At 52.6% G+C, this 26,764-nt stretch overlaps 1 protein-coding gene across 2 annotated transcripts in view; it reads right to left on the reverse strand.

Moving 5' to 3' along the window:
- Window positions 1-26,764, reverse strand: part of LOC140396892 (chromaffin granule amine transporter) — a 60,068-nt gene that overhangs the window by 5,143 nt on the left and 28,161 nt on the right. For both annotated transcript variants that reach the window (XM_072485736.1, XM_072485737.1), the window contains 8 exons: window positions 26,585-26,674; window positions 24,306-24,349; window positions 21,555-21,615; window positions 12,965-13,060; window positions 12,774-12,852; window positions 8,768-8,819; window positions 8,597-8,660; window positions 896-1,015 (listed from right to left, as the gene is read on the reverse strand). In XM_072485736.1, the coding sequence (XP_072341837.1) occupies window positions 896-1,015; window positions 8,597-8,660; window positions 8,768-8,819; window positions 12,774-12,852; window positions 12,965-13,060; window positions 21,555-21,615; window positions 24,306-24,349; window positions 26,585-26,674 (606 nt within the window). The remainder of the gene's footprint in view (window positions 1-895; window positions 1,016-8,596; window positions 8,661-8,767; window positions 8,820-12,773; window positions 12,853-12,964; window positions 13,061-21,554; window positions 21,616-24,305; window positions 24,350-26,584; window positions 26,675-26,764) is intronic.

The raw sequence follows: 26,764 nt of genomic DNA on the forward strand, positions 1-26,764 counted from the left end.
GCATGGCCAATCCACCTAACCTGCACACCTTTGGACTGCGGGAGGAAACCGGGGCACCCGGAGGAAACCCACGCAGACACGGGGAGAACATGCAGACTCCGCACAGACAGTGACCCAAGGCTGAAATTGAACCCATTTCCCTGCTGCTGTGAGGCAGCAGTGCTAACCACTGTGCCACCATGCCACCCAGTCACAGGGGATAGGGCAGTGGAGTAAGCCTAGGTAGGGTGCTTTTTTGGAGGGTTTGTGCAGACTCGATGGGCTGAATGGCCTCCTTCTGCATTGTAGGAATTCAATGGATTCTGTGTCTACCAAGAGCGGGTGCTCTTGGATTTTCTTCCACAAAATTGAAATTGTACAGTTAAAGTCCCCACAATATTTGATTTTCAGAAAGCCTTATGACAAGACCTGACGTGGAAGACTGTCGTTTAAACTAAAATCATTGGAATCTTTGAAAAAAAATAAACTTAGATTACCCAATTCTTTTTTTCCCAATTAAGGGACAATTTAGCGTGGCCAATCCACCCACCCTGCACATCTTTTTTTGGGTTGTGGAGGGTGAGACCCACGCAAGCACGGGGGGGAATGTGCAAACTCCACACGGCCATGACCGATCCCGGATCCTCAGCACTGTGAGGCAGCAGTGCTGACCACTGTGCCACCGGGCTGCCCCTAAATCTATTGGAACCTAAGGTAGAATATGGTTCTGGAGAGAAATGATGGATAAAATAGAAAATGAAGACTACTGAGCAGTTGTAGGTTGAGAGAGTTTACAGCCCACCCCAGATTTCTCGTTCGACACTTTGAGAGAGAGATAGCGAGAGAGAGGAGAGAGAGAAAGGGAGGCTTCTATTTAAATAGAAGAGTATGCAAGAAAACATTGGTATTGACTCACCAATTGCAAATCCCAAACACAGTGCCACATCACTGATCGCGTAAATACTTCCATACACAGATACATGCCGAATGTCCACGAGGTAACCCATTATGGGAATCATCGAGGCATCAATCATCCCTGGTCATTTCAGAGAACACACTCAGAATTAAGGCGGAAAAATACAGCAACATTTTCCCAGTACAGGATTAGGTTGTAAGCAGCAACCTATTCAGCTTGATGACAATGGGGGAACCTTTCACTGATAGGAAATAGAAAGTCAACGGCTGCATGGGTGTGGGGGCGCAGTTGGGCCTGGAAGCCTCTCAACCCTGAACTGAAAAGCTTTGAGGGGTTGGTCTTTTCTCCAGGACGCTCATGATGGTGAGATCTGGGCCCAGATCAACTCTGTGCCTCTCACACCCATAATGTCTTGAAACAGGCTGTGCTGAGCTTCCGGGTGCGGCGATGACCAGCTGAGTCGCACGTTTCGGCAGCTCCCGGTGGAACGGACTTTTGGGCTCTTAATAGGAGCCCCAACGGCAATTTTAATGGCTAAAAGCACTGTGCGGTAAACCAGAAGGGAATCCCCCCTGGACACGGATGGAAAAAGGAGAGGAAAGTGGCCGGATTGTGGTGGATCCTTTAGAGCAGCGGCAAGGAAGGCAAGCAAGAACCAAGATGGCGTCGGAAGGTGGCAGTTTAACATGGGGCCCTGAACAACACGAGTTCTTGAAGCGCTGCGTGGAAGAACTTAAAAAGGAGATGAAGAAGGAGCTGTTGGCCCCGATATTACAAGCGATTGAAGGGCTAAAGGATGAGCAAAAGACCCAGGAGCAGGAGCTTCGGGTCGTGAAGGCAAAGGTTGCCGAGAACGAGGACGATATACAGGGCCTGGTGGTGAAGATGGAGATGCACGAGGCACACCATAAAAGGTGTGTGGAAAGGCTGGAGGTGCTGGAGAATAATACGAGGAGGAAGAATTTAAGGATTCTTGGTCTTCCCGAGGGTGCAGAGGGGGCGGACGTCGGGGCATATGTGAGCACGATGCTGCACTCGTTAATGGGGTCGGAGGCCCCGACGGGTCCGTTGGAGGTGGAGGGAGCCTATCGAGTTATGGCGCGAAGACCGAGGGCAGGAGAAATTCCCCGAGCCATAGTGGTGAGGTTTCTCCGATATAAGGACAGAGAGATGGTCCTCAGATGGGCAAAGAAAACTCGGAGCAGTAGGTGGGAGAACGCAGTGATCCGCGTATATCAAGATTGGAGTGCGGAGGTGGCGAGAAGGAGGGCGAGCTTTAATCGGGCCAAGGCGGTGCTTCATAAAAGGAAGGTCAAATTCGGAATGCTGCAGCCGGCAAGACTGTGGGTCACACATCAAGGGAAACACCACTACTTTGAAACGGCAGATGAGGCATGGACATTTATTGTCGAAGAGAAATTGGAAAAAGTGGGTTATAAAAAAGAACGTTTGAGACAAAGTGGTGGGGCGAATATGGGGGGCGAAGAGGGGGGAAAAGGGGGGAGAGATGATTTTTAAGTTGTTAATCCTGCGACCCTGTAACTTTTCTCTCTTCCCCATGTTATGGGGGAGGGAGGGAGGGAGGTGGAGGAGCTGGGGGCGTCGGCCATTGGGGGCGGGGCCAAAAGGGAAGCGCGGGCTTTGTTCCCGCGCTATGATAATTATGGCGGGAACAGGGAAACAGGAAGGAGGGGGCGTCGCACAGTGCGAGCCGAGGTCACGGGGGGAAGCCGAGGTCGGCCAGAGTTTGCTGACTTCTGGGAGCAACATGGGGGGTGCAATTACGCTAGTGAGGGATCTAGCGAGGGGGGTGGGGGGGGGGTTAACTGGGTTGCTGCTGCTGGGGAGAAGGGGGAGCTGGTATGGGGTGGGGTGGGCGGGGCGGGGGGGCGCCACCTGGAGGGGACACAGCTACGTGGGAACCGGGTGAGGAGCTAGATAAAAAGGGGGGATGGCTAGTCGACAAGAGGGGGGGGTAAAGAGCCCCCCAACCCGGCTGATCATGTGGAATGTGAGAGGGCTGAACGGGCCGATAAAGAGGGCACGGGTACTCGCACACCTAAAGAAACTTAAGGCAGATGTGGTTATGCTGCAGGAGACGCATTTGAAACTGATAGACCAGGTCAGACTACGCAAAGGATGGGTGGGGCAGGTATTTCATTCGGGGCTAGATGCAAAAAACAGGGGGGTGGCCATACTAGTGGGGAAGCGGGTAATGTTTGAGGCAAAGACCATAGTGGCGGATAGTGGGGGCAGATACGTGATGGTGAGTGGCAAATTACAAAGGGAGGCGGTGGTCTTAGTGAACGTATTTGCCCCGAACTGGGATGATGCCAACTTTATGAGGCGCATGCCAGGACGTATCCTAGAGGCGGGGAAGCTGGTAATGGGTGGAGATTTTAACACGGTGCTGGAACCAGGGCTGGACAGATCGAGGTTATGGAGCAGATGGGAGGAGTAGACCCCTGGAGATTTAGGAGAGATGGAGCGGGGAGCGGAGAGGGTGAATGGAGTGTTCAAGGCATTCTATGAAAGATTATATGAAGCTCAGCCCCCGGATGGGAAGGAGAGAATGATGTGTTTTCTGGACCAGCTGGAATTTCCTAAGGTGGAGGAGTAGGAGAGGGTGGGACTGGGAGCACAGATTGAAACGGAGGAAGTAGTGAAAGGAATTCGGAGCATGCAGGCGGGGAAGGCCCCGGGACCAGACGGATTCCCAGTTGAATTTTATAGGAAATATGTGGACTTGCTGGCCCCGCTACTGATGAGAACCTTTAATGAGGCGAGGGAAAGGGGGCAGCTGTCCCCGACTATGTCAGAGGCAATGATATCGCTCCTCCTAAAGAAGGAAAAAGACCCGCTGCAATGCGGGTCCTATAGGCCTATTTCCCTCCTGAATGTGGACGCTAAGATTCTGGCCAAAGTAATGGCAACGAGGATAGAGGATTGTGTCCCGGGGGTGGTCCATGAGGACCAAACTGGGTTTGTGAAGGGGAGACAGCTGAACACGAATATACGGAGGCTGCTAGGGATAATGATGATGGCCCCACCAGAGGGGGAAACGGAGATAGTGGTGGCGATGGATGCCGAGAAAGCATTTGATAGAGCGGAGTGGGATTATTTGTGGGAGGTGCTGAGGAGATTTGGCTTTGGAGATGGGTATATTAGATGGGTACAGCTGCTGTATAGGGCCCCGATGGCAAGCGTGGTCACGAATGGACGGGGGTCTGAATATTTTCGGCTCCATAGAGGGATGTCCTCTGTCCCCATTATTGTTTGCACTGGCGATTGAGCCCCTGGCAATAGCATTGAGGGGTTCCAGGAAGTGGAGGGGAGTACTCAGGGGAGGAGAAGAACACCGGGTATCTCTGTATGCGGATGATTTGTTGTTATATGTGGCGGACCCGGCGGAGGGGATGCCAGAGATAATGCGGATACTTGGGGAGTTTGGAGATTTCTCAGGGTATAAATTGAACATGGGGAAAAGTGAGTTGTTTGTGGTGCATCCAGGGGAGCAGAGCAGAGAAATAGAGGACTTACCATTGAGGAAGGTAACAAGGGACTTTCGGTACTTGGGGATCCAGATAGCCAAGAATTGGGGTACATTACATAGGCTAAATTTAACGCGGTTGGTGGAACAGATGGAGGAGGACTTTAAGAGATGGGACATGGTGTCCCTGTCACTGGCAGGGAGGGTGCAGGCGGTTAAAATGGTGGTCCTCCCGAGATTCCTTTTTGTGTTCCAGTGCCTCCCGGTGGTGGTCACGAAGGATTTTTTCAAAAGAATGGAGAAGAGTATTATGAGTTTTGTGTGGGCCGGGAAGACCCCGAGAGTGAGGAGGGGATTTTTGCAGCGTAGTAGGGACAGGGGGGGCTGGCACTACCGAGCCTAAGTGAGTACTACTGGGCCGCCAATATCTCAATGGTGTGTAAGTGGATGGGAGAAGAGGAGGGAGCGGCGTGGAAGAGATTGGAGAGGGCGTCCTGCAGGGGGACTAGCCTACAAGCTATGGTGACGGCGCCGTTGCCGTTCTCACCGAAGAAATACACCACAAGCCCGGTGGTGGTGGCTACACTGAAAATCTGGGGGCAGTGGAGTCGGCATAGGGGAAAGACGGGAGCCTCGGTGCGGTCCCCGATAAGAAATAACCATAGGTTTGTTCCGGGGAGAATGGATGGGGGATTTGGAGCATGGCAAAGAGCTGGGGTAGTACAATTGAGAGATCTGTTCGTAGATGGGACGTTTGCGAGTCTGGGAGCGCTGACGGAAAAATATGGGTTGCCCCAAGGGAATGCATTTCGGTATATGCAACTGAGGGCTTTTGCGAGGCAACAGGTGAGGGAATTCCCGCAGCTCCCGACGCAGGAGGTGCAGGACAGTGATCTCAGAGACATGGGTGGGGACGGTAAGGTGTCAGACATATATAGGGAAATGAGGGACGAGGGGGAGATTATGGTAGATGAGCTGAAAGGGAAATGGGAAGAGGAGCTGGGGGAGGAGATTGAGGAGGGGCTGTGGGCTGATGCCCTAAGTAGGGTAAACTCATCGTCCTCGTGTGCCAGGCTAAGCCTGATACAATTTAAGGTGTTACACAGGGCGCATATGACTGGAGCATGGCTCAGTAAATTTTTTGGGGTAGAGGACAGGTGTGCGAGATGCTTGAGAGGCCCAGCGAATCACACCCACATGTTCTGGTCATGCCCGGCACTACAGGGGTTTTGGGTGGGGGTGGCAAAGGTGCTTTCGAAGGTGGTGGGGGTCCAGGTTGAACCAAGCTGGGGGTTGACTATATTCGGGGTTGCAGAAGAGCCGGGAGTGCAAGAGGCGAGAGAGGCCGATGTTTTGGCCTTTGCGTCCCTAGTAGCCCGTCGCAGGATAATGTTAATGTGGAAGGAAGCCAAGCCCCCGGGTGTGGAGACCTGGATAAATGACATGGCAGGGTTTATAAAGTTGGAACGGATTAAGTTTGTGTTAAGGGGTTCGGCTCAGGGGTTCACCAGGCGGTGGCAACCGTTCGTCGAATACCTCACAGAAAGATAGAGGGAATGGAAAAGAAGAAGACAGCAGCGGCAACCCGGGGGGGGGGGGGGGGGGGGGGGGGGGGGGAATCAGAAGGACTCTCAGGGATGTTATTGTATATGTATAGGTATTTGGTATATGTAATTGTATATTGGATTGTTGGATTGTATTTTTGGAGAGTATTTATCTTGGACAAGGCAGTTGCCATTTAGTTTTATTTTTGATTTTGTCCATATATTATTTATTTACTTGTTTAAAACTGGCCATTGTTATTTATATTGTTATTGCTGTGTAAAGGAAACGCTATGTGCTGTTATGTTTGTCCAAAAAAATCTTGAATAAAATATATTTTAAAAAAAAAGAACAGGCTGTGCTAAGATTCATCTTGTATCAATTTGTTCAACATCCAACATCAAAATAGGAGGCTTATTTTGGTGATCAAACTTCTGGACGTTGCTCACATTTTAAAAATAAATTCCCCCCCCCCCACCCAAGTGACGACATCCCACTACGGGGGCTCTTTCAGATCCCCCCCTCTTCATTCCCCCCTTCCGGAGCACCCTTCATCCTGTCACCCTTCATCCCCCCTCATCTCTCTTTTCATGGGCAACACGCCTTTCAGGCCCTGACCCTTGGCAGTGCCAGCCTGGCAAGCATGGCCCTGGTACCCTGGCAGTACTCCGGCAAGCATGGCAGTGACACCCAGACACCATGGGAGGAATTCTCCCCCCCCCCCCACCCCCACGCCGGGTGGGAGAATCACGGCGGCGCCACGCGAGTCCCGTCACGCCGCCCCGGCACCCACCCACCCCAAACCGGCGCGGCGGGAATCACGGCTGGCCGCTCGGAGAATCGGCGCTCGCTGTTTGTAACAGGCGAGCGGCGATTCTCCGGCCCGGATGGGCCGAGCGGCCTGCCCAACACGACAGGTTCCCACCGGCGCCTTCCACACCTGGTTGCTGCCGGCGGGGAACAGCACGGGAACGCTGGGGGGGGGGGGGGGCCTGTGGGGGGGGGGGGGGGGGAGGGGGGTTCCTGCACCGGGGGGGGGGGGACTCACCGATCGGCGGGTCGGCCTCTCTGAAGGAGGACCTCCTTTTCTCTGCCGCCCCGCAAGATCCATCCAACATCTTCTTGCGGGGTGGCTGCGGGGAGCACGGCAACCGCACATGCGTGGGTTGGGCTGGTCAACCTGCACATGCGCGGATGACGTCATTTTTGCGGCGCCGGCCGTGTCATTTACGCGGCGCCGCTTTTACGCAGCGCCAAGGCCCGGCGTGCGTAAATGACGCGGCGCCGCTCCTAGCCCCCCGGGGGGGGGGGGCGGGAGAATAGGGGGCTTGGAACGGCCTCCGACGCCGGAGTGAAACACTCCGATTTTCACTCCGGCATCGGCACTTAGTCTCCGGATGGGAGAATTGCGCCCCATAGCAATGTCAAGGTACTATGGGGAGAGCCAGGGGACCACCCTGCCCTGTCCCTAACCACCCTGGGGCCTTCAAGAGCCTGGAGACTGCCCCCCTCCAGGTGCCATGACTCCTGACCCATGTTTGGGTGGACCAGTACGAATCGGTGCCTGCGTGACATATCTCTGGGAAGCAGGTTAGATCGCAGGAGGTCATTAGATTGGGTGACTATCTCGTTAATGAGATGGAGATTGGCCTTAATTGGTGATTACTGGTTTCTCACCGCGTTTGGGCGGCATCCGGACCTCGCCAATGGAAGCGGGCTGGCTACATTGCAAACCGCCCAACGTCACACACCGATCATCGCCAGACAAACTCAGAATTTAAATCTCGCTCTTATTCTCCTAAACGGAGAATTTCGCCCAATATCTCTTCATGTAGCTCACTGTCATATTTTGTTTTAAAATACTCTTCAATGGTGCTTTGAGACAATTTATTATATTAAAGGCACAGAATGAATATAAGGATGCTGCTGTTAAACTAGTGTCCCCCGAAATTGCTGATAGACCTGTCAGAGGGGAAGCTGCTTCATAACAGGAGGAGTGCCAAACATTATTCAGATGCTTTGTCCCTTTAAAGGCATAACATTAAAGTTGCCGTCAATGAAGTTGTCAAAGTTGTTTGTGGACAGTGAGGTGCGAGTACATTTCTGACTTCCCAAGTCAGTAGAAATCAAAATTAAATGACTTTTTTAAATACTTTTTTTTCATGCAATATACACAGATTATAGAAACTGATCATTCAGCTCAAACAGTCAATGCCAAAGTTGCTTCTCTTGAGGCTCCTTTCATCCTTCCCCATCTCATTCTCTCAGCATAATCCTCCATTCCCAACACCCCGCTCTCTGGTAACCTAACGTCCTCTTAACTGCATTTGTTCGATTCAAGTTCCGCATTCTCACTACTCTCTGGGTGAAGCAATTGCTCCAGAATTTCCTGTCTGATTTTTTTTTCTAGTGACTGTCTTGTGTTCTTGGCCTCCACAAGTCAATAACTTTTTGTAATTTTGAAGGCTGTGTTTCATCACCTCTCAGCTTTCACCTTTCAAGAGGAGAGAGAGCCTGTTGATCCCTTTCTGATACTTTTGATATTTAAATGCAAGGGATACGATTTTTCTAATTCGGGAAATAGCTGTCATCTGTCTGGATGAGAAGTGGTTGAAGGATCACTGGCCCTGCCGAGGGTACAGATATAGTCACATTGGAATGCTACTAACCTATCGAAATGCCTGTTCCACACATGGGTAAAATCAGGTAATAATCGTTCGTTGCCAGAGGAACCTAAAGCACAAATGATATTGGATTAAGAAAAACAAACACTTAACAGAGCTGAAAATTGTACAAAATGTCAAGTAAACCATGCTTTAAAATCAAGTTGAGTGCCTCACAGTGAACAAGCTGATCGCCAAAAGCACCATTCCAATCAAGGAACACAGCCACCTGCAGATACAGAGAGAAGTTTTTCAATAAATGTGCACAGAGATGCTAACCATTATGGGAGTGTATTTGAAATCTGGTTAATCAACACTTGCTCAAAGAATAACATTTTTACAATTAAGTTTTTCCAATTAAGGGGCAATTTAACGGCACCGTGTGGCAGTGCTAACCACTGTGCACCCACTGCCCAAAGAATAACATTATGATTTCTGGAGCTGGACAAGATCATTGCATGAAGTTTTTCCGTAACTTTTCAATAACTGGAGCTGTGCCTAATTGAAAAGAACTGTTTCGCTGTGCCTGAGTAGTGTCATTTAGCAGTTGTTGTTTCTTATCTTTGGCCAGTACCTGTTCATCCCTCTCCCGCTGTACACTGATATTCATGAGCCTCCGGCCCCCTGTTGACTCTATTTTACAATTCACATCTAAATGCTTCAATCCCTCCATGACCTTGTGCCTCCTCTGTAACCTCCTCCAAACATAATACGCTTCAAGATCCCGGTGTTCCTTCAATTCTGGACTCAGCTGTACCCACAGATTTGATTGCAGCACCCTTACCAACTCTGCCTGAAACTACCTAGACACTGAACTTTCTTCTGGAAACCTCTCCTTGCCTCTACCTCTTTGTCCTCCTCTAACGCATTCCTCAAAGGCTACCACTTGGAGCACTTTTATCCTCATCACTCCTTATGCTGCTTGCTGTCAAATTTTGTCATATACTGTTGCTGAGAAATATCTTGGAATATTTTCCTATATTTGTGGTGTTATATAAGTGCAAGTTGTTAGTGTTGAAGATGTTTCCCTGTCTCCTATCTTTCTTGAATAGCTGTGTTACATTTCCAGCTTTCCGATCCGCTGGGACCTTTCCAGAATCAAGGAATTTGAAAAAAAATAAATTTAGAGTACCCAATTCATTTTTTCCAATTACGGGGCAATTTATCATGGCCAATCCACCTGACCTACACATCTTTATGTTGTGGGGGCAAAACCCATGCAAACGCAGGGAGAATGTGCAAACTCCACACGGACAGTGACCCAGAGCCGGGATCGTCAAGGAAATTTTGAAAGATTACAACTAACACATCCACTATCTCTGCAGCCACTTCTTAAGACCCGATGATACTGGCCGTCAGACTGGAGGAAGTTGTCAGTCTTGAAGTTCCTGCCATTTCCTTAATTCCGATCAATAATTCTCCAGTCTCATCCTCGAAGAGACCGACATTTGCCCTCGCCACCCACTTCCCTTTTAGATACTCATAGAAGCAATACCTTTCTTCTATGTCCTCATTATTTCTTGACATATACTCTGTCAACAGTGTAGCCACAGTAGGAGATCCTATAAAATACCCGTAATAGTGACTACTTCCCCTTGCTGTTTGGTTTCTGCATCCAAACTGATTCTGTGCCTTGGTCTTCTGAGCCAAGATAATTCCTCATTCCTTGTATTGATTTGACCCTTTAATAACAGAGCTGCACCACCACATTTTGAAACATCAGGGGCGTCATTCTCCGACCCCCCGCCGGGTCGGAGAATGGCCGTTGGCTGCCGTGAATCCCGCCCCGCCCCGGCCGAAGTCTCCGGTACCGGAGATTGGGCGGGGGCGGGAATCGGGCCACGCCGGTTGGCGGGAGCCCCCGCTCAATTCTCCGGCCCGGATGGGCCAAGGACCCGCCCAGAAATTGCCTGTCCCGCCGGCGTAAATCAAAGCTGGTATTTACCGGCGGGACCAGGCGGCGTGGGCGGGCTCCGAGGTCCTGGGGGGGGCGCGGGGCGATCTGACCCCGGGGGGTGCCCCCACGATGGCCTGGCCCGCGATCGGGGCCCACCGATCCGCGGGCGGGCCTGTGCCATGGGGGCAGTCTTTCCCTTCCACCTCCGCCACGGTCTCCACCATGGCGGACGTGGAAGAGACTCCCTCCACTGTGCATGCGCGGGAAACTTTCAGCGGCCGCTGACGCTCCCGCGCATGCGCTGCATTTTCGCGCCAGCTGGCGGGGCGGAAATCCCTCCGGCGCCGGTCTAGCCCCTCAATGTTGGGGCTCGGCCCCCAAAGATGCGGAGCATTCCGCACCTTTGGGGCGGCGCGATGCCCGCCTGATTGGCGCCGATTTGGGCGCCAGTCGGCGGACATCGCGCCGTTGGGGGAGAATTTCGCCCCAGGAGTGGGAGTCCCCGGTCTCCGGCTCCAAAATCGCGTTCGGCGATCAGCCGGAGAATCTGCGTTTGCGACAAAATCAGGGGCGGTGCCGGTTTCGCGATGCTCCGCCCCCTCCAAAGCGGCGTACTCCAGGAATACTCCATATCGCCGGCCTCAGGACATTACCTGAGGCCCACCCCCGGCCGACGGCGTCAGTCACGTGTGCGATTTTCTTTGTCGGGAACTGCGGACTCAGTCCAGCACCGCCACAGTCGGGGAGAGCCGATCTTCGGGCAGGGGGGACTTTGGCAGAGGCAAAACGGCCACCGATCCTCCGTTTGGCTGGGGGCTAGCAGGAAGGCAGCGTATAGGACACGGAGAATTGATGGGTCTGTGGCCGGGTCCGCGCACGGCGGAGGCCTGCGGAGGCCATGCAACATGGCACCGGCCGTGCGCGGACCCGGCCTGCAAAAGAGTGCCCTCCCCCCCCCTTTGGCTGGCTCAAGAGCTCCGGACAACCCCTCAACAGTGCCCCTGCTCCTACTAAAGTTCCCCTGCCCGCGGATCAGCCCTCCCCCAACTGAGTCCGCAGCCGCCATGCCGAGTTCCCGACAGGTAATACCATGAGAGACCCATGCCATCGGGTACTCGGCCGGCCGGGGATGGAACATTGGGGGGCCTCAGAGTACGCCGCTTTGGAGGGGGAGGAGCATTGCGAAAGCTGCGCCACCCCCCCCCCCCCGATTTTGTCGGAAACGGGGATTCTCCGGCCGACCGCCGAACGCGATTTCGGCATGGGCGACTGGAGAATCCGACCCCAGATCTCTCTGCCTCTCTTGGGTTGTTCCTTGTCCTGTAAAAAACCCGAACAGCACCTCTTCTCCTCACTGCAACAAATTCCCGCACTCACCAAATTGCTGAGTTAAGCATCCTTTTGACGCTGTACTCCGTCAACCTACCTTCTTTCTGCCACCTACGAGCTACAGCTTCAAACGTTGTTCCTGAACCTTGCACGAAAGATACGCGAAAACATCCAGATCTCTTTCTTTCACCACAGTCTTTAACTCTGTTCCCTCCAAGAGTAAATATATTCAGCATTTTATCTGCCAGTGAGCAGTACCACACTTTTCTAAATTAAACTTCACCTGCCAAACCGGAGCCCATTTATCTCACAGATTAAGATCAGCTTGTCATTTTCAAGCATCCTTTATGGTTCAAATTCTCGGTATCATCCGCAAACTTATGGATCATTCCCCAAACATGTTAGATTATCAATAAAATCAACAAACAGAAAGATTCCCAGCACAAAAGACAGGTCTGGTTACTGGTGTTCAAGCAGATCCTGATCAGCTGTGACTTTCTGCTTGCACACATTCAGCCAACTCTGAATCCAGCGCAATGGATTGCTATTAATTGAACAAGACTCCGTCTCTGAACAAGGCTCTTGCGAGGTTCGACTGAAGCTGCCTCATGCAAGATGTCTGTTTTGGCCGCATTTCTTCAGCTCTGGGTCGCATCTCCTCATTTCTTCCGTAGCTCTGAATCTATTTCCCTTTTGGAATGGTCATTTGCATTAAAAGCTGTTGAACAACTGCAGGTTGTTGGGTTGTTGCACTGAACCTGAAGGCAGAGAGTCAGTCACATTGGTGTGTGATTGAGGTCAGACAAAGCAGAAATTCTGGAGCCAACCTTGGTAACTTCATCTAATGTGGGTGGAAATCTTCCAGGATATGTTTTCGTCTCTTAAATATCACACTATAAAGAATTATTGAATTTTAACTGTGGGCTGGTGGATTACCATCTCCCACATTGCTCCTACCTGCCGAGTTTGTGGGCAACAATACCAAAGAGATTCATGCACAGCAGGTAGCTCACAGTTGACGGCAGGAAGGCCAAACCTACCAGAAGAGAGCAGACAGCAGGTGAGGAAACAGGGGAGCAAGCTGACTGTGCCTCAGTCTCACACGTCACCAGACACAATGGTTTTAACTTGATCTTTGTGCTACATACCCAGGTATAGTTGAGGAACACACATAGTCTTTAACATCCAGATGGGCAGTGCCTGATCCAGAATTGCGATGGCCATATTTGAAAAGCACAGGCTCCCTTGAAACAAATAATATTCCCACCTATTAATTTGTACATCGACTGATCTAAAATGCTTATTTGAGTTACTCTGTATTCCTTTCCTACTTAAAAAAAACAGCCATTCCTGGTACATGGGAGTCACGAGAAAGGCCAGCTCTTATTGTGCACCCGTTGATACCGTGAGATACTTCTGCTGGGAGGGCAGTTAAAAGTCAGTAGCATTGGTCACCTTCAGACTAGACCGGTTAAAGGCGGAAGGTCTCCTTCTCTCAAGGTAACAGTGAACCAGTCAGATTTTTAAGACAATCTGACAGTTTTTTTGTCCATTTGAACCAACACTCTTTGGGTTAGTCGTTCCAGTAGCATGACCACTGGACAATCATACACTTTACTTGATCAATTCTGTTGTGCCACAGTCTCTGAAATGTACTTGAAGGACAGACCTTCCTTGGGGAGTTGGTGGCTCACTGGTAACATCATTGGACTTGTAAACCAGAGGCCCAGACTAATGCTCTGGGGACATGGGTTCAAATCCCACCACTGCAGCTGGTGGAATTTGAATTCAATTAATAAATCTGGGATTGAAAGCTAGTCTCAGTAATGGCGACTACGAAACTAAAAGCATCAGGGGCGTCATTCTCCGACCCCCCAGAGGGTCGGAGAATGGCCGTTGGCCGCCATGAATCCCGCCCCCGCCGGTTGCCGAAGTCTCCAAAGGGAGAAAAGTCGGCGGGGCGTTAATGTCGCCGCTGACGTCGGAGAATGTCACGGGTCTGCGCAAGGCAGCCGATTTTCGGCCTGCCGATATTCTCCCTTCCGGATGGGCCGAAGTCCCGTCGACGTGATGACCGTTCACGTCGACGTAAATTAAACCTCCTTTTCATCGGCGTGACCCTGTGCTCCAGGGTCACGCCGACCAGCGTGGAGGTGACTGACGGCCTGGGGGGTTGGCTCTGGGCAGGCGATGGCGTGGCCGCAGTCTGAATGTGTGAGGAGAGGTGTGTCTCGGGTTGTGTGTGTGTGTGTGTGTGCGGCGGCAGGGGGGGGGGGGGGGGGGGGGGGGGGGGGGGGTTAGAGTAGGCTGCGCTCCGGGGGAGTGCCGGGAGGGGGTCCGTGCCGGGGAGGGGGATGGGGGGGGGGGTCCGTGCCGGGGTGGAGGTTGGGGGGGGTCCGTGCCGGGGTGGAGGTTGGGGGGGGGGTCCGTGCCGGGGAGGGGGATGGGTGGGGGGGTCCGTGCCGGGGAGGGGGATGCGAGGGCAAGTGAGTTGGTCCACCTGGCCAGGTGCCAGCCTCCAACAGTTGGACCCAAGCGGTCCATGCCACCTGGCTGGGGGGAGGAGGGGATATGGGCAATGATGACATGTCGTCGTTCCCCTCCCCCCCACCAGTCCGTCATGTTTTCCGATCATCCAGCGATGTTGGCCGCCGTGGTGGCAGCCGCTCATGTCTATGTTGCCCTGGATGATGAGGAGGAGGAGGAGGAGCGTGCCAGAGAGGCGGCGCAGGCTGCCGCAGAGGGGCAGGCGGCAGCCGCCCAGGCTGGAGGGACACCTGACCTACAGGGGGAGGAGGGGGAGGAGGACGTCGTGGCCCCACGGCAACGGAGGCACCCGAGGGCGCCCAGTGTGTACCGGCCCCAGCAGTCATACCAGGACCTCATGGACCGGGAATGCAGGAGGAGACTCCTATTGGGGGAAGGCTAATTATAACAATATTAGGCGGGAACTGAAGAACATAGATTGGGGGCAAATCAACATCTGACATGTGGGAGGCTTTCAAGTATCAGTTGAAAGGAATACAGGACAGGCATGTTCCTGTGAGGAAGAAAGATAAATACGGCAATTTTCAGGAACCTTGGATGACGAGTGATATTGTAGGCCTCGTCAAAAAGAAAAAGGAGGCATTTGTCAGGGCTAAAAGGCTGGGAACAGACGAAGCCTGTGTGGCATATAAGGAAAGTAGGAAGGAACTTAAGCAAGGAGTCAGGAGGGCTAGAAAGGGTCATGAAAAGTCATTGGCAAATAGGGTTAAGGAAAATCCCAAGGCTTTTTACACGTACATAAAAAGCAAGAGGGTAGCCAGGGAAAGGGTTGGCCCACTGAAGGATAGGCAAGGGAATCTATGTGTGGAGCCAGAGAAAATGGGCGAGGTACTAAATGAATACTTTGCATCAGTATTCACCAAAGAGAAGGAATTGGTAGATGTTGAGTCTGGAGAAGGGGGTGTAGATAGCCTGGGTCACATTGTGATCCAAAAAGACGAGGTGTTGGGTGTCTTAAAAAATATTAAGGTAGATAAGTCCCCAGGGCCTGATGGGATCTACCCCAGAATACTGAAGGAGGCTGGAGAGGAAATTGCTGAGGCCTTGACAGAAATCTTTGGATCCTCGCTGTCTTCAGGGGATGTCCCGGAGGACTGGAGAATAGCCAATGTTGTTCCTCTGTTTAAGAAGGGTAGCAAGGATAATCCCGGGAACTACAGGCCGGTGAGCCTTACTTCAGTGGTAGGGAAATTACTGGAGAGAATTCTTCGAGACAGGATCTACTCCCATTTGGAAGCAAATGGACGTATTAGTGAGAGGCAGCATGGTTTTGTGAAGGGGAGGTCGTGTCTCACTAACTTGATAGAGTTTTTCGAGGAGGTCACTAAGATGATTGATGCAGGTAGGGCAGTAGATGTTGTCTATATGGACTTCAGTAAGGCCTTTGACAAGGTCCCTCATGGTAGACTAGTACAAAAGGTGAAGTCACACGGGATCAGGGGTGAACTGGCAAGGTGGATACAGAACTGGCTAGGCCATAGAAGGCAGAGGGTAGCAATGGAGGGATGCTTTTCTAATTGGAGGGCTGTGACCAGTGGTGTTCCACAGGGATCATTGCTGGGACCTTTGCTCTTTGTAGTATATATAAATGATTTGGAGGAAAATGTAACTGGTCTGATTAGTAAGTTTGCAGACGACACAAAGGTTGGTGGAATTGCGGATAGCGATGAGGACTGTCTGAGGATACAGCAGGATTTAGATTGTCTGGAGACTTGGGCGGAGAGATGGCAGATGGAGTTTAATCCGGACAAATGTGAGGTAATGCATTTTGGAAGGGCTAATGCAGGTAGGGAATATACAGTGAATGGTAGAACCCTCAAGAGTATTGAAAGTCAAAGAGATCTAGGAGTACAGGTCCACAGGTCATTGAAAGGGGCAACACAGGTGGAGAAGGTAGTCAAGAAGGCATACGGCATGCTTGCCTTCATTGGCCGGGGCATTGAGTATAAGAATTGGCAAGTCATGTTGCAGCTGTATAGAACCTTAGTTAGGCCACACTTGGAGTATAGTGTTCAATTCTGGTCGCCACACTACCAGAAGGATGTGGAGGCTTTAGAGAGGGTGCAGAAGAGATTTACCAGAATGTTGCCTGGTATGGAGGGCATAAGCTATGAGGAGCGATTGAATAAACTCGGTTTGTTCTCACTGGAACGAAGGAGGTTGAGGGGCGACCTGATAGAGGTATACAAAATTATGAGGGGCATAGACAGAGTGGATAGTCAGAGGCTTTTCCCCAGGGTAGAGGGGTCAATTACTAGGGGGCACAGGTTTAAGGCGAGAGGGGCAAGGTTTAGAGTAGATGTACGAGGCAAGTTTTTTACGCAGAGGGTAGTGGGTGCCTGGAACTCACTACCGGAGGAGGTAGTGGAGGCAGGGACGATAGGGACATTTAAGGGGCATCTTGACAAATATATGAATAGGATGGGAATAGAAGGATACGGACCCAGGAAGTGTAGAAGATTGTAGTTTAGTCTGGCAGTATGGTCGGCACGGGCTTGGAGGGCCGAAGGGCCTGTTCCTGTGCTGTACATTTCTTTGTTCTTTGTTCCTGAGGAGATAACAGGGCCGTGTTCACCAATAGGAAGGGGACCTATTCGATGAACATACAGGTGGTCTGCGACCACCGCATGATGATCCTGCACATCTGCGCCCGTTACCCAGGCAGTGTACATGACTCATACGTGTTGTCGCGGTCATCCATCCCCGGCATGTACGAGGGACGCCATCCTCGGCTGAGGGGCTGGTTGCTGGGCGACAGGGGCTACCCATTGCGATCGTGGCTGATGACGCCTATACGGAGGCCACGCAATGAGGCGGAGAACCGCTACAATGATGCCCATGTAGCGACAAGGGGAGTGATGGAGAGGTGCTTTGGCGTGCTGAAGATGCGTTTCAGGTCCCTGGACCTCTCTGGGGGCGCCCTCCAGTATCGGTCAGATAGGGTCGGCCGCATCATTGTGGTGTGCTGCGTCCTGCACAACATAGCCCAGCAGAGGGGCCATGTGCCGCAGGCAGAGGAGGGCGGAGTGGAGGAGCAGCAGGAAGAGGCGCAGTCCTCCCCAGATGAGGGGGATGGGGGTAATGGTCAGGGCAGACTGGGTAGACACAGGCGGGTGGCTGTCCACCGTTACCGGCTGGCCCAGCGGGCACGGGACAGACTGATAGCCGCCCACTTCACTGACTAGATGGGCGTGGGAATCGGGTAGTATGGCCACAGACCGCACACCATGGCAACAGCCGACCACCCACACCCCCCACCCATCCACCCACCCAGCACCCTCACCTCCCTCCCCAACCCCACCCACCCCACCCGCATGCACACCACCCCCCCATTGCCGATCCACCTGCGGCACAACGGGCCGGGCTCACACAGTTGCGTGTGGACGCGTGTCTATTGCAGGCCATGGAGGATGATGACAACCCGCCCTGCGGTGAGCTCCTGGCTCTACATCGTTGGACTATGTCTGACCCATGGCCACAGTACCACCATCCACCCGGACCATCCCTGCATGCGGCTGTGACACTGCAGCGCACGGTCCCGTCCTCTGCCCGGGGGATGTTGATGGCGGCCCAGGGGGAAGGGGGCAGACTCACCTGGGGCTGAGGTAAGACCACCCCTCACACACACACTTGCGCTCAACGTACATGACACCCCCGCACGCTTTGGACAGAGCACAAAGGCAGCTTCTGTAGGTGTAACATTGACTTTAATAACCAAAGGAGTTCATGCACGTGCCCTAGCCCCTAAAACTCATCTGTGCCCTGCACCCATGCCAACTTACTCAGTGTCTAATTGTTTGGCCTTACGGGCCCTTTGACTACGTCTACGTGGTTCCCCAGACGGTACAGCAGAACTGGAGGTGGACTCCTGTGATTCCTGCCCTCTGACACTGGATCCCTTTGGCGGCCGTTTCCTGGGGTGTCCTGGCCTAGATGGGCCAGGCTGCGGCCCGGGCGACTGGGATGGCGAGCTGCCAGCCTGTCCTGCCCGTTGCCCACCCGATGCACCTGGGACGGAATGGGGGGAGTCCGAGGTGTCGCGGTGTACCGGGACCTCCCCTACAGGGGGAGCCGGGACGGACCACACCACCTCCTCCTCCCTCGGGGTGCCCGATGGCCCCCAGGCCTCTACATGGGTGGGGGATGCGAACGGACGCCCCCCCGACATCTGGCGCTGCCAGTCCTGGAGGCCCGTGCTGGTATCGACAGGGGTCTGCAGGTTTGCAGCCATGGAGCCCAGGGGGTTGGCAAACCCTGTCTGTGACAGTGCGACGCCGGCTCGCACATGGCCACTGGCGCCGATGCCCTCAGCGATGGCCTGCAGAGACTGGGCAATGGCCTGCTGAGACTGGGACTTGGCCTGCTGAGACTGGGCCATGGCCTGCTGAGACTGGGCCATGGCCTGCAGAGACTGGGCTATGGCGTTGAGCGCCTCTGCCATCTGGCGCCGGCACTGGCTCATGGCCTCCTGTGAGAGGGCAGCCATTTCCTGGGCCACAGACGCCACCTGCACGGAAAGCCCCAGGCCTCGCAAACTGTTCCCGATGTCTGACACCGTCGCACCCATTGCCTCCACCGCGGACGCCACCCGTGCGGTGTCAGCCTGGGTGGAACGCATGACCGGCACCACTCCCAGCTCCTGGACGCGAGTGGACTCCTCCGCCTGCGACTGCAGCCGCCGCAAGCCACCCGTCACCCTCTTCGCTCGTCTCCGGGTCGGTGGTTGCATCGGATCTATGTGTGGGTGTGGTAACTCCAGGAACCCGGGATCCATCTGGGCGGCAGATGTTCGCTTGGGCTGGGCTGCCCTCCGACCGCCCGGCCCCTCTGCTGCTCCTACCTCCACCTGCTGTACCGGGACGGCTGTGTTGTGCGCACCAGTGAGTGTACCAGACGCCTCATCACTAAAGTGCCCAATCGAGGTGAGTGTTTCTGCGATGGTGGAGGGTGTTGGTGACAGCAGTGGCGTTGTGTCGTGCTCTTCATCCCACTCTGAGTCCATGGCACTTTGGGGTGGGGGTTCGCCTCCACCCATCCACTCTGAGTCACTGTCCGGTATTTCGTCTTCCTGGGTAGTGCTGTCCCGGGTAGGGGTGTCCTGGGCAGTGCTGTCCCGGGTAGTGGTGTCCCGGGTAGTGGTGTCCTGGGTAGTGGTGTCCTGGGTAGTGGTGTCCTGGGTAGTGGTGTCCTGGGTAGTGGTGTCCTGGCTCGGATGTGACGGGGGCCTGTGGCTGCCCCCCTCGTCGCTGGGTGGTCGCTCCCGCACATGACGGGGGTGTCGTCTCCCTGTTGCTCCAGGTCTCTCCGTCTCCCGTGGTGTGCGAGGGGCATCCTGCGGGCGTCGCATGCTGGAGGGTCCGTGTCTCTCCGTCTCCCGTGGTGTGCGAGGGGCATCCTGCGGGCGTCGCATGCTGGAGGGTCCGGGTCTCTGTCTCCCGTGGCCTCCGAGGGGCATCCTGCGGGCGTCGCATGCTGGAGGGTCCGGGTCTCTCCGTCTCCCGTGGCCTCCGAGGGGCATCCTGCGGGCGTCTCATGCTGGAGGGTTCGTGTCTCTCCGTCTCCCGTGGCCTCCGAGGGGCATCCTGCGGGCGTCGCATGCTGGAGGGTCCGGGTCTCTCTGTCTCCCGTGGCCTCCGAGGGGCATCCTGCGGGCGGTCTGCATCTGCGGGGATGGGTGCCTGGACGTTTGGTCCTGCGATACACAATGAAGATGCATGGTTAGACATCAGGCAGTGATCAGGTGATATGGGGGAGGGGGATATAGGGGAGGGGGGATATGGGGACGGACTGTCGGTGGCTCACTTGCTACTTCGCCCCCGACCTCTGCATCAGCAACCTCCCGGTCGTCAGGTCCGCCAGCCAGTTCCAGGGCCCTTTCCTCGTGTTCGGTCAGTGGCCTCTCATCAGCGGGGCCTCCTCCAGTCCTCACATGCTCCCTATTGTTGTGTGCGCGCTTATCCTGTGGGGGGGGGGGGGGCGGGTGGCATATGAATGCACGCCATCGGTTGCGCGTGCATTTAAGAGGTTAAGGTTCGGGCTGGATTCACTTGGGGATATGGGGGATATGGGGGAGGGGGGATATGGGGGAGGGGGGATATGGGGGAAAGGGGGATATGGGGGAGGGGGGATATGGGGGAGGGGGGATATGGGGGAGGGGGGATATGGGGGAGGGGGGATATGGGAGAAGGGGGGATATGGGGGAGGGGGGATATGGGGGAAGGGGGATATGGGGGAGGGGGGATATGGGGGAGGGGGGAATATGGGGGAGGGGGGAATATGGGGGAGGGGGAGATATGGGGGAGCGGGGATATGGGGAGGCTCACCCTGCCTGCTCTGACGAGGTCGTTCACCTTCTTGTGGCACTGGGTGCCTGTCCGTGGTGTCAGGGCCGCAGCGGTGACGGCCTCTGCCACTTCCCTCCACAGACGCCGGCTGTGGCGTGGGGCAACTCTGCGGCCATGCCCGGGATACAGGGCGTCCCTCCTCTGCTCCACCGCGTCCAGGAGCGCCTCCACATCCCGTGACTCGAACCTCGGGGCTGAGCGGCGGCCAGCCATCCAGTCGGGTGTTCCGGTCGGGTGTTCCGGTCGGGTGAGGGGGAGCAGCGCGGCCGTCACGCCGTGCGGCGCGTATGACGATGCACGGCGTGAACCACTGCGCAAGCGCGGATCCCGTTACGTCGCTGCTAGCCCATTTCGGGCCGGAGACTTTCGACCCATTTTTCCGACGTGACGCAAGTCGGATTTGCGCCGTTTTTTGCGCCGACCGGCGGACTTTCCGCCGATAACGGAGAATTTCGCCCCTGGTTCAGTTATGCCTTTGGGGAGGGAAATCTGCCGTCCCTACCCGGTCTGGACTACATGTGACTCCAGACCACAGCAATGTGGTTGACTCTTTAACTGCCCTCTGAAATAGCCCAGCAAGTCACTCAGTTCAAGGGTGATTAGGGATGGCAAATCTAACGTCCCGTGAAAGAATAGATTTGAAAATGCACATGGTCTGTGGCACTGATATAAAAAAAACCCTTACTGCCTTACAAACTCATGAATATTCAGGATATGTTAGCCAATGAGGGATTATGCAGAGCATCTTCGAACCCAAACTCCCCAATACACAATTGCCAGTCAAACAAATATTTGTCGTAACTCTGAAGAAGACGTCAACTCCGCCTGATATAATGTATTCGCTTACCGACAGCGACCAAAATGTAGGGGTCTCGTAACAGTTCAAGTAGGGATGATCCTTTCTGACTCTGTAACCAAATTAAAAGAGGCAGTAGTGAGGCAAGCTGCCAAAAAGCCCTTAGGCCATTGAAGAAATTCAGCATGAGGGGCGAGTTTGGATTCTGATCACGGAGACCCAGGTGCCAATGTAGTTAATTGTTTACAATGAAAAACAAACATTAAGAGGTGACAGCAAGTCCTAAGGCCGAAATAATGGATTTCTTGTTGAAATCATAAAAGCATCTTTCAATGAAACTGTTAATTCCTGAATCAGTTCGAAAATAGAATTGGATGAATATAAATGGTTTGGAGGAAAATGTGACTTCTGATTCGCAAGTTTGCGGACGACACAAAGGTTGGTGGAATTGCGGATAGCAATGAGGACAGTTAGAGGATCCAGCAGGATATTGATCAGTTGGAGACCTGGGCGGAGAGATGGCAGATGGAGTTTAATCCGGACAAATGTGAGGTAATGCATTTTGAAAGGTCTAATTCAGGTGGGAAATATACAGTAAATGGCAGAACCCTTAAGAGTATTGACAGGTAGAGGGATCTGGGTGTACAGGTCCACATTCATTGAAAGGGCAACACAGGTCGAGAAGGTAGTCAAGAAGGCATAGGGCATACTTTCATCATCGGCTGGGGCACTGAGTATATAAATTGTCAAGTCATGCTGCAGCTCTATAGAACCTTAGTTAGGCAAAAAAATTGAACTATACTGTTCAATTCTGGATGCCACACTATCAGAAGGATGTGGAGGCTTTAGAGAGGATACAGAAGAGGTTTACCAGGATGTTGCCTGGTATGGAGGGCATTAGCTATGAGGAGAGGTTGGATAAACACGGTTTGTTCTCACTGGAACGATGGAGGTTGAGGGGCGACCTGATAGAAGTCTACAAAATTATGAGGGGCATGGACAGAGTGGATCGTCAGAACCATTTTCCCAGGTTGGAAGATTCAATTACTCGGGGCTATAGATTGAAGGTGCGAGGGGCAAAGTTTAGAGAAGATGTGCAAGGGAAGTTTTTTACACAGAAGGTAGTGGGTGTCTGGAACTCGCTGGCGGAGGAGGTGGTGGAAGCAGGGACGATAGTGAGTTTAAGGGGTGTCTTGGCAAATACATGAATAGGATGGAAATAGAGGGATACGGACCCCGAAAGTGTAGAATGTTTTCGGTTAGATGGGCAGCATGGTCGGCACAGGCTTGGAGGGCTGAAGGGCCTGTTCCTGTGCTGTACTTTTCTTTGTTCGCTGACCTCCTCAGTTCAATTTCAACTCTACTACTCAGATACCTTTCCAATTCAGGATGTCAGACAGTTAGTTGTTTGAGGAGAACAGACAGAAAATGTGAGATCAGTCTGTGAATAATGGAGCAGCTGCAACCCTCTGGGGAATGACAAAGATTCACAACCCTTTGAGCAAAGTCATTTCTCCTCATCTCAGTGCTAAATGTTTGGCCCCTTATCCTGAGACTGTGACCTGTGACCCCCAACCGACAAAAACACTCTCTCAGCATCAACCCTTTCAAATCTCCTCAGAATTCTGCAGTTTTCAATGCGATTGCCTCGCAATGCGATTGCCAGATGTGGTCAAAAACCCTGCACAGCTGCAGCAAGATGTCTTTATTCTCCAATACCTTCGCGAAAACTGGCCAATGTGCCAATTGCCTTCCTAATTGTTTTCTGCACCTGTGTGTTAACTTTTTACGTTCCTTGTAAAAGCACACCCCAGTCTCTTTGAACATCAACACTTACAACTTTTGCACTTTTAAAATGCCTTTCTTTTCCATTCATACGACCAAAGTGAATAACTTCACGCATCTCTACATTATACTCCATCTACCACCTTGTTGCCCATTCATTTAACTTCTGTTCAAGGTTTCGTTTCTCTGCCATTTCCACTTTCTTTCTTCTACACTGCAATCCTGCCCATTAGAATGGTCTTTCAAAATTACTCTTTAATGCTTACTCTTTAATCACCTTCACAGCCTTCAAAATCCTTCCTTATTACACGGCCTTCAGACTCTTCCCCCTCAATTATTTTCTTTTTTTTGTTTTGTGGCACTCACCTTTTCCTTTCTTATTAAGCCCTCTCAGAAGTTCATTTAATGTGACACCCTTTCACGCTTGCGGTCTTTGACGAATCTACTGATCCAGCAGCAACTCAGATTATTAATTCTTATCCTTGTGTTACTGTCTCTCCCTGGCTTTTCCCAACCTATCTCTATAATCCCTTTGAGCTGCAAAACAATCCAGAACTCTGTGTTCCTCCAATTCTACCTTCTTATGCATTGCCATTTTCCTTTACCCCATCATTGGCAGCTGTGCCTTCAGCTCGACAGACCATAAGCTCTGGAATTCCCTCCCTAAATCTCTCTGCCCCTCTTCTTCTCCTTGAGATATGCAGATCAGGTGGATTGACCATGATCAATATGCAGGGTTACAGGGTTAGGGCGGGGGAGTGGATTCAATGGGCTGAATGGCCTCCTTCTGCACTGCAGGGTTTCTATGGATGAAAGGCAGTGCTTAAAACTCATCCCTTTGACCAATGAGTGAATATTTCTTTTGGCAGCTTGGTGTTGAATCTTGTCTGGTTACTCTCCTGTGAAGAACTTTGGGACATTTTAATCATTTCCAGGTGATATATGAATGTAAGGTTTTGTTATGAGCAGCTCTACAGAATTGTAAATTGGTCATGAAGCAGAGCAAAGATTACTTACTTCTGTAACAATCTTAGTGGGTTGAAGAATGTAGAGCTGGAGAACTAGGGAAAGTAAGGGCAGAAATTTAACAACGAAAGCAAATTGGTCAAGATATTTAAGACAGTTTTTAGTCAAAATGTATTCCTGATTGATTTTGCCTGGTGCGAGATGCTGTGGCATTATCCCTTCTCGGGGCTAGTTTAGCACACTGGGCTAAATCGCTGGCTTTTAAAGCAGACCAAGGCAGGCCAGCAGCACGGTTCAATTCCCGTACCAGCCTCCCCGAACATGCGCCGGAATGTGGTGACGAGGGGGTTTTCACAGTAACTTCATTTGAAGCCTACTTGTGACAATAAGTGATTTTCATTTCATTTCTGATTAGTTTTCTCGCATTTTATTTCTCTGGTTATGAAATTTAGGGCGCGATTCTCCGGCCTCTTAATGGTCTCGCTCGAGCGAAACGAGGCCAGTGAATAGTGGGAGAGGCCGAAAACATGAACTGCGCCAGATGCCAAACAGTTTGCGATACAACCGGCCCGCTCCCTTAGGGGAAATCGGGATCTTGCCATAGAATGGCGAGAACCCAATTATCACCACTTAAACCCGCATTTCCATACAATTAACGAGAGCCACCCCATATCCAACGGCCTCACGACATTCAGCGGTACCAGCAAGTAGTCACGCTAGCACCAATTAGTACTCCTTTTGAAAATCAGGAACCTGGTGGAAGGGCTTCTCTGCTTTTGCTAAATCGCCATCTTTCTTTTGTTTAAATCACTCAGTCATTTTATACTGTGCATTATGATTTGAAGAATTACCACGATTTGTAATTGAATGAAAACTCAACTACTGTATTCGCTAAAGACAATCAATCTGACCTAATTTTGTATTGACAAATAAAGTTTACCAGCGGGCACTACAGCTGACAAAATAAAGTTTCAGTGGACTTTGCCAAAAAGCACAGACTTGACCTCTGTTATTTGGGAACTGGGAAGGGATAACGGATATCCAAGGTTCCGAATAGGCACAGAGATACATCAACTAGCGCTGCGAGCAGCCGACCACGCCAACAGGGGCCGGGGAGGGGAGGGGGTGGGGGAGTAGCTACCTTTGCTCACACGTATAGAGTCCAGGGTGCTGGATTCGCCACCCCAGTGCTCGGTGGGGAGTGGGGAACCCTCGGGTGGGGGACCCTTCTCAGGGGTGGACCACCATGGGAGGGTGGGGGGGAGGCGCTGGGAGGGACAACCGCTCGTGACACCACCATGCATCATGTTTACCCATTCCAAGAGCGACCCTTGTCCCTGCCCGTCTGCCCCACTGACCACTCATTTCCCCCCCTCCCCCCTCCCCCCTTCCCCCCCCCCACCTGACTGCTGAGGACTCTGGCCACGGGGCTGAAGGCTGTTGCTAATAGGGAATTGGCAATCGTGGTTAGGAGAGCACTTCACACAATCCAACTGGATTCCCATGGCTAGGCGGGCCATGAAGCATTTGGGAGTCATTGCCTTGCATCCCAATCACACCTAGATGCCTGGACACTGTGCTTGAACACTGTGGGAGGCAGCAGCGCCACACATTGCTGATGCCATTTCCTGTACCCGTAGCCTCTGGGACACCTCCAAGCGGCTATGGACCTGCTGGAGTTTCGCTGACATCTCCGTCTGAATGTCCCGAGCGCTCCCAAACGTCTGCATCAGCTCCGCGTAACCATGTTCCAGAGGCTCAGTATCAGGCTGGGATCCAGCTGGGTCCAGGGTTCCAGCAGCCCTCCGACTGCTGTCTTGCCTGGGTGGTTCCTGCCTCCACCTGATGTGTAGGCAAATTGTCAACGTAATGTGATTGCCTAATGTGATTCTTGTTTCTCCCATATCACATGTGTACTGATGTAATCCCCTACCATATTGCTCACTCTCACAAGAGATTTCTCAGTAGACACGCTGTGATACAATTAACTAGGATCAGTGAGTTTCTACCCCAGCCATGGCATTGAGAAGGCCCTCGGATGGAGTTCAGTCCCTTTCACACTGTGAGAGAAAATCTGCCAGAGACAGTTGTGAGAGCAAGCTATCTCGCTGTCCCCTTCAATCGGTAATTCTGCAGAAGGTGGGATGGGAGGGGGGGTGCGGAGAATCCATCGACCGTGCTGCACATCTGTGGGTTGTGGGGGTGAGACCCACGCAGACACGGGGAGAATGTGCAAACTCCACACGGACAGTGACCCAGGGCCAGAACCCAGGTCCTCGGTGCCGTGAGGCATCAGTGCCGCCCCAAATCTTTAACAAAATTTTACTCACCTCCGTCAAATAAAACCAGGGCTGCCAAAATCAGAAAGGGAGATGACTTTCCTGCAAAGTGATACATCACACTTCCAAACGGTGCTCCAACTGCAAGCAATGAAATCATTGGAATTAATCCATACTAAATATATGAAGTACCAGCTATAAACATCAGTCGACCAACAAAACGGTATTCAG

The sequence above is a fragment of the Scyliorhinus torazame genome, chromosome 20 (assembly GCF_047496885.1).
Source record: "Scyliorhinus torazame isolate Kashiwa2021f chromosome 20, sScyTor2.1, whole genome shotgun sequence".
Taxonomy (NCBI): Eukaryota; Metazoa; Chordata; class Chondrichthyes; order Carcharhiniformes; family Scyliorhinidae; genus Scyliorhinus; species Scyliorhinus torazame.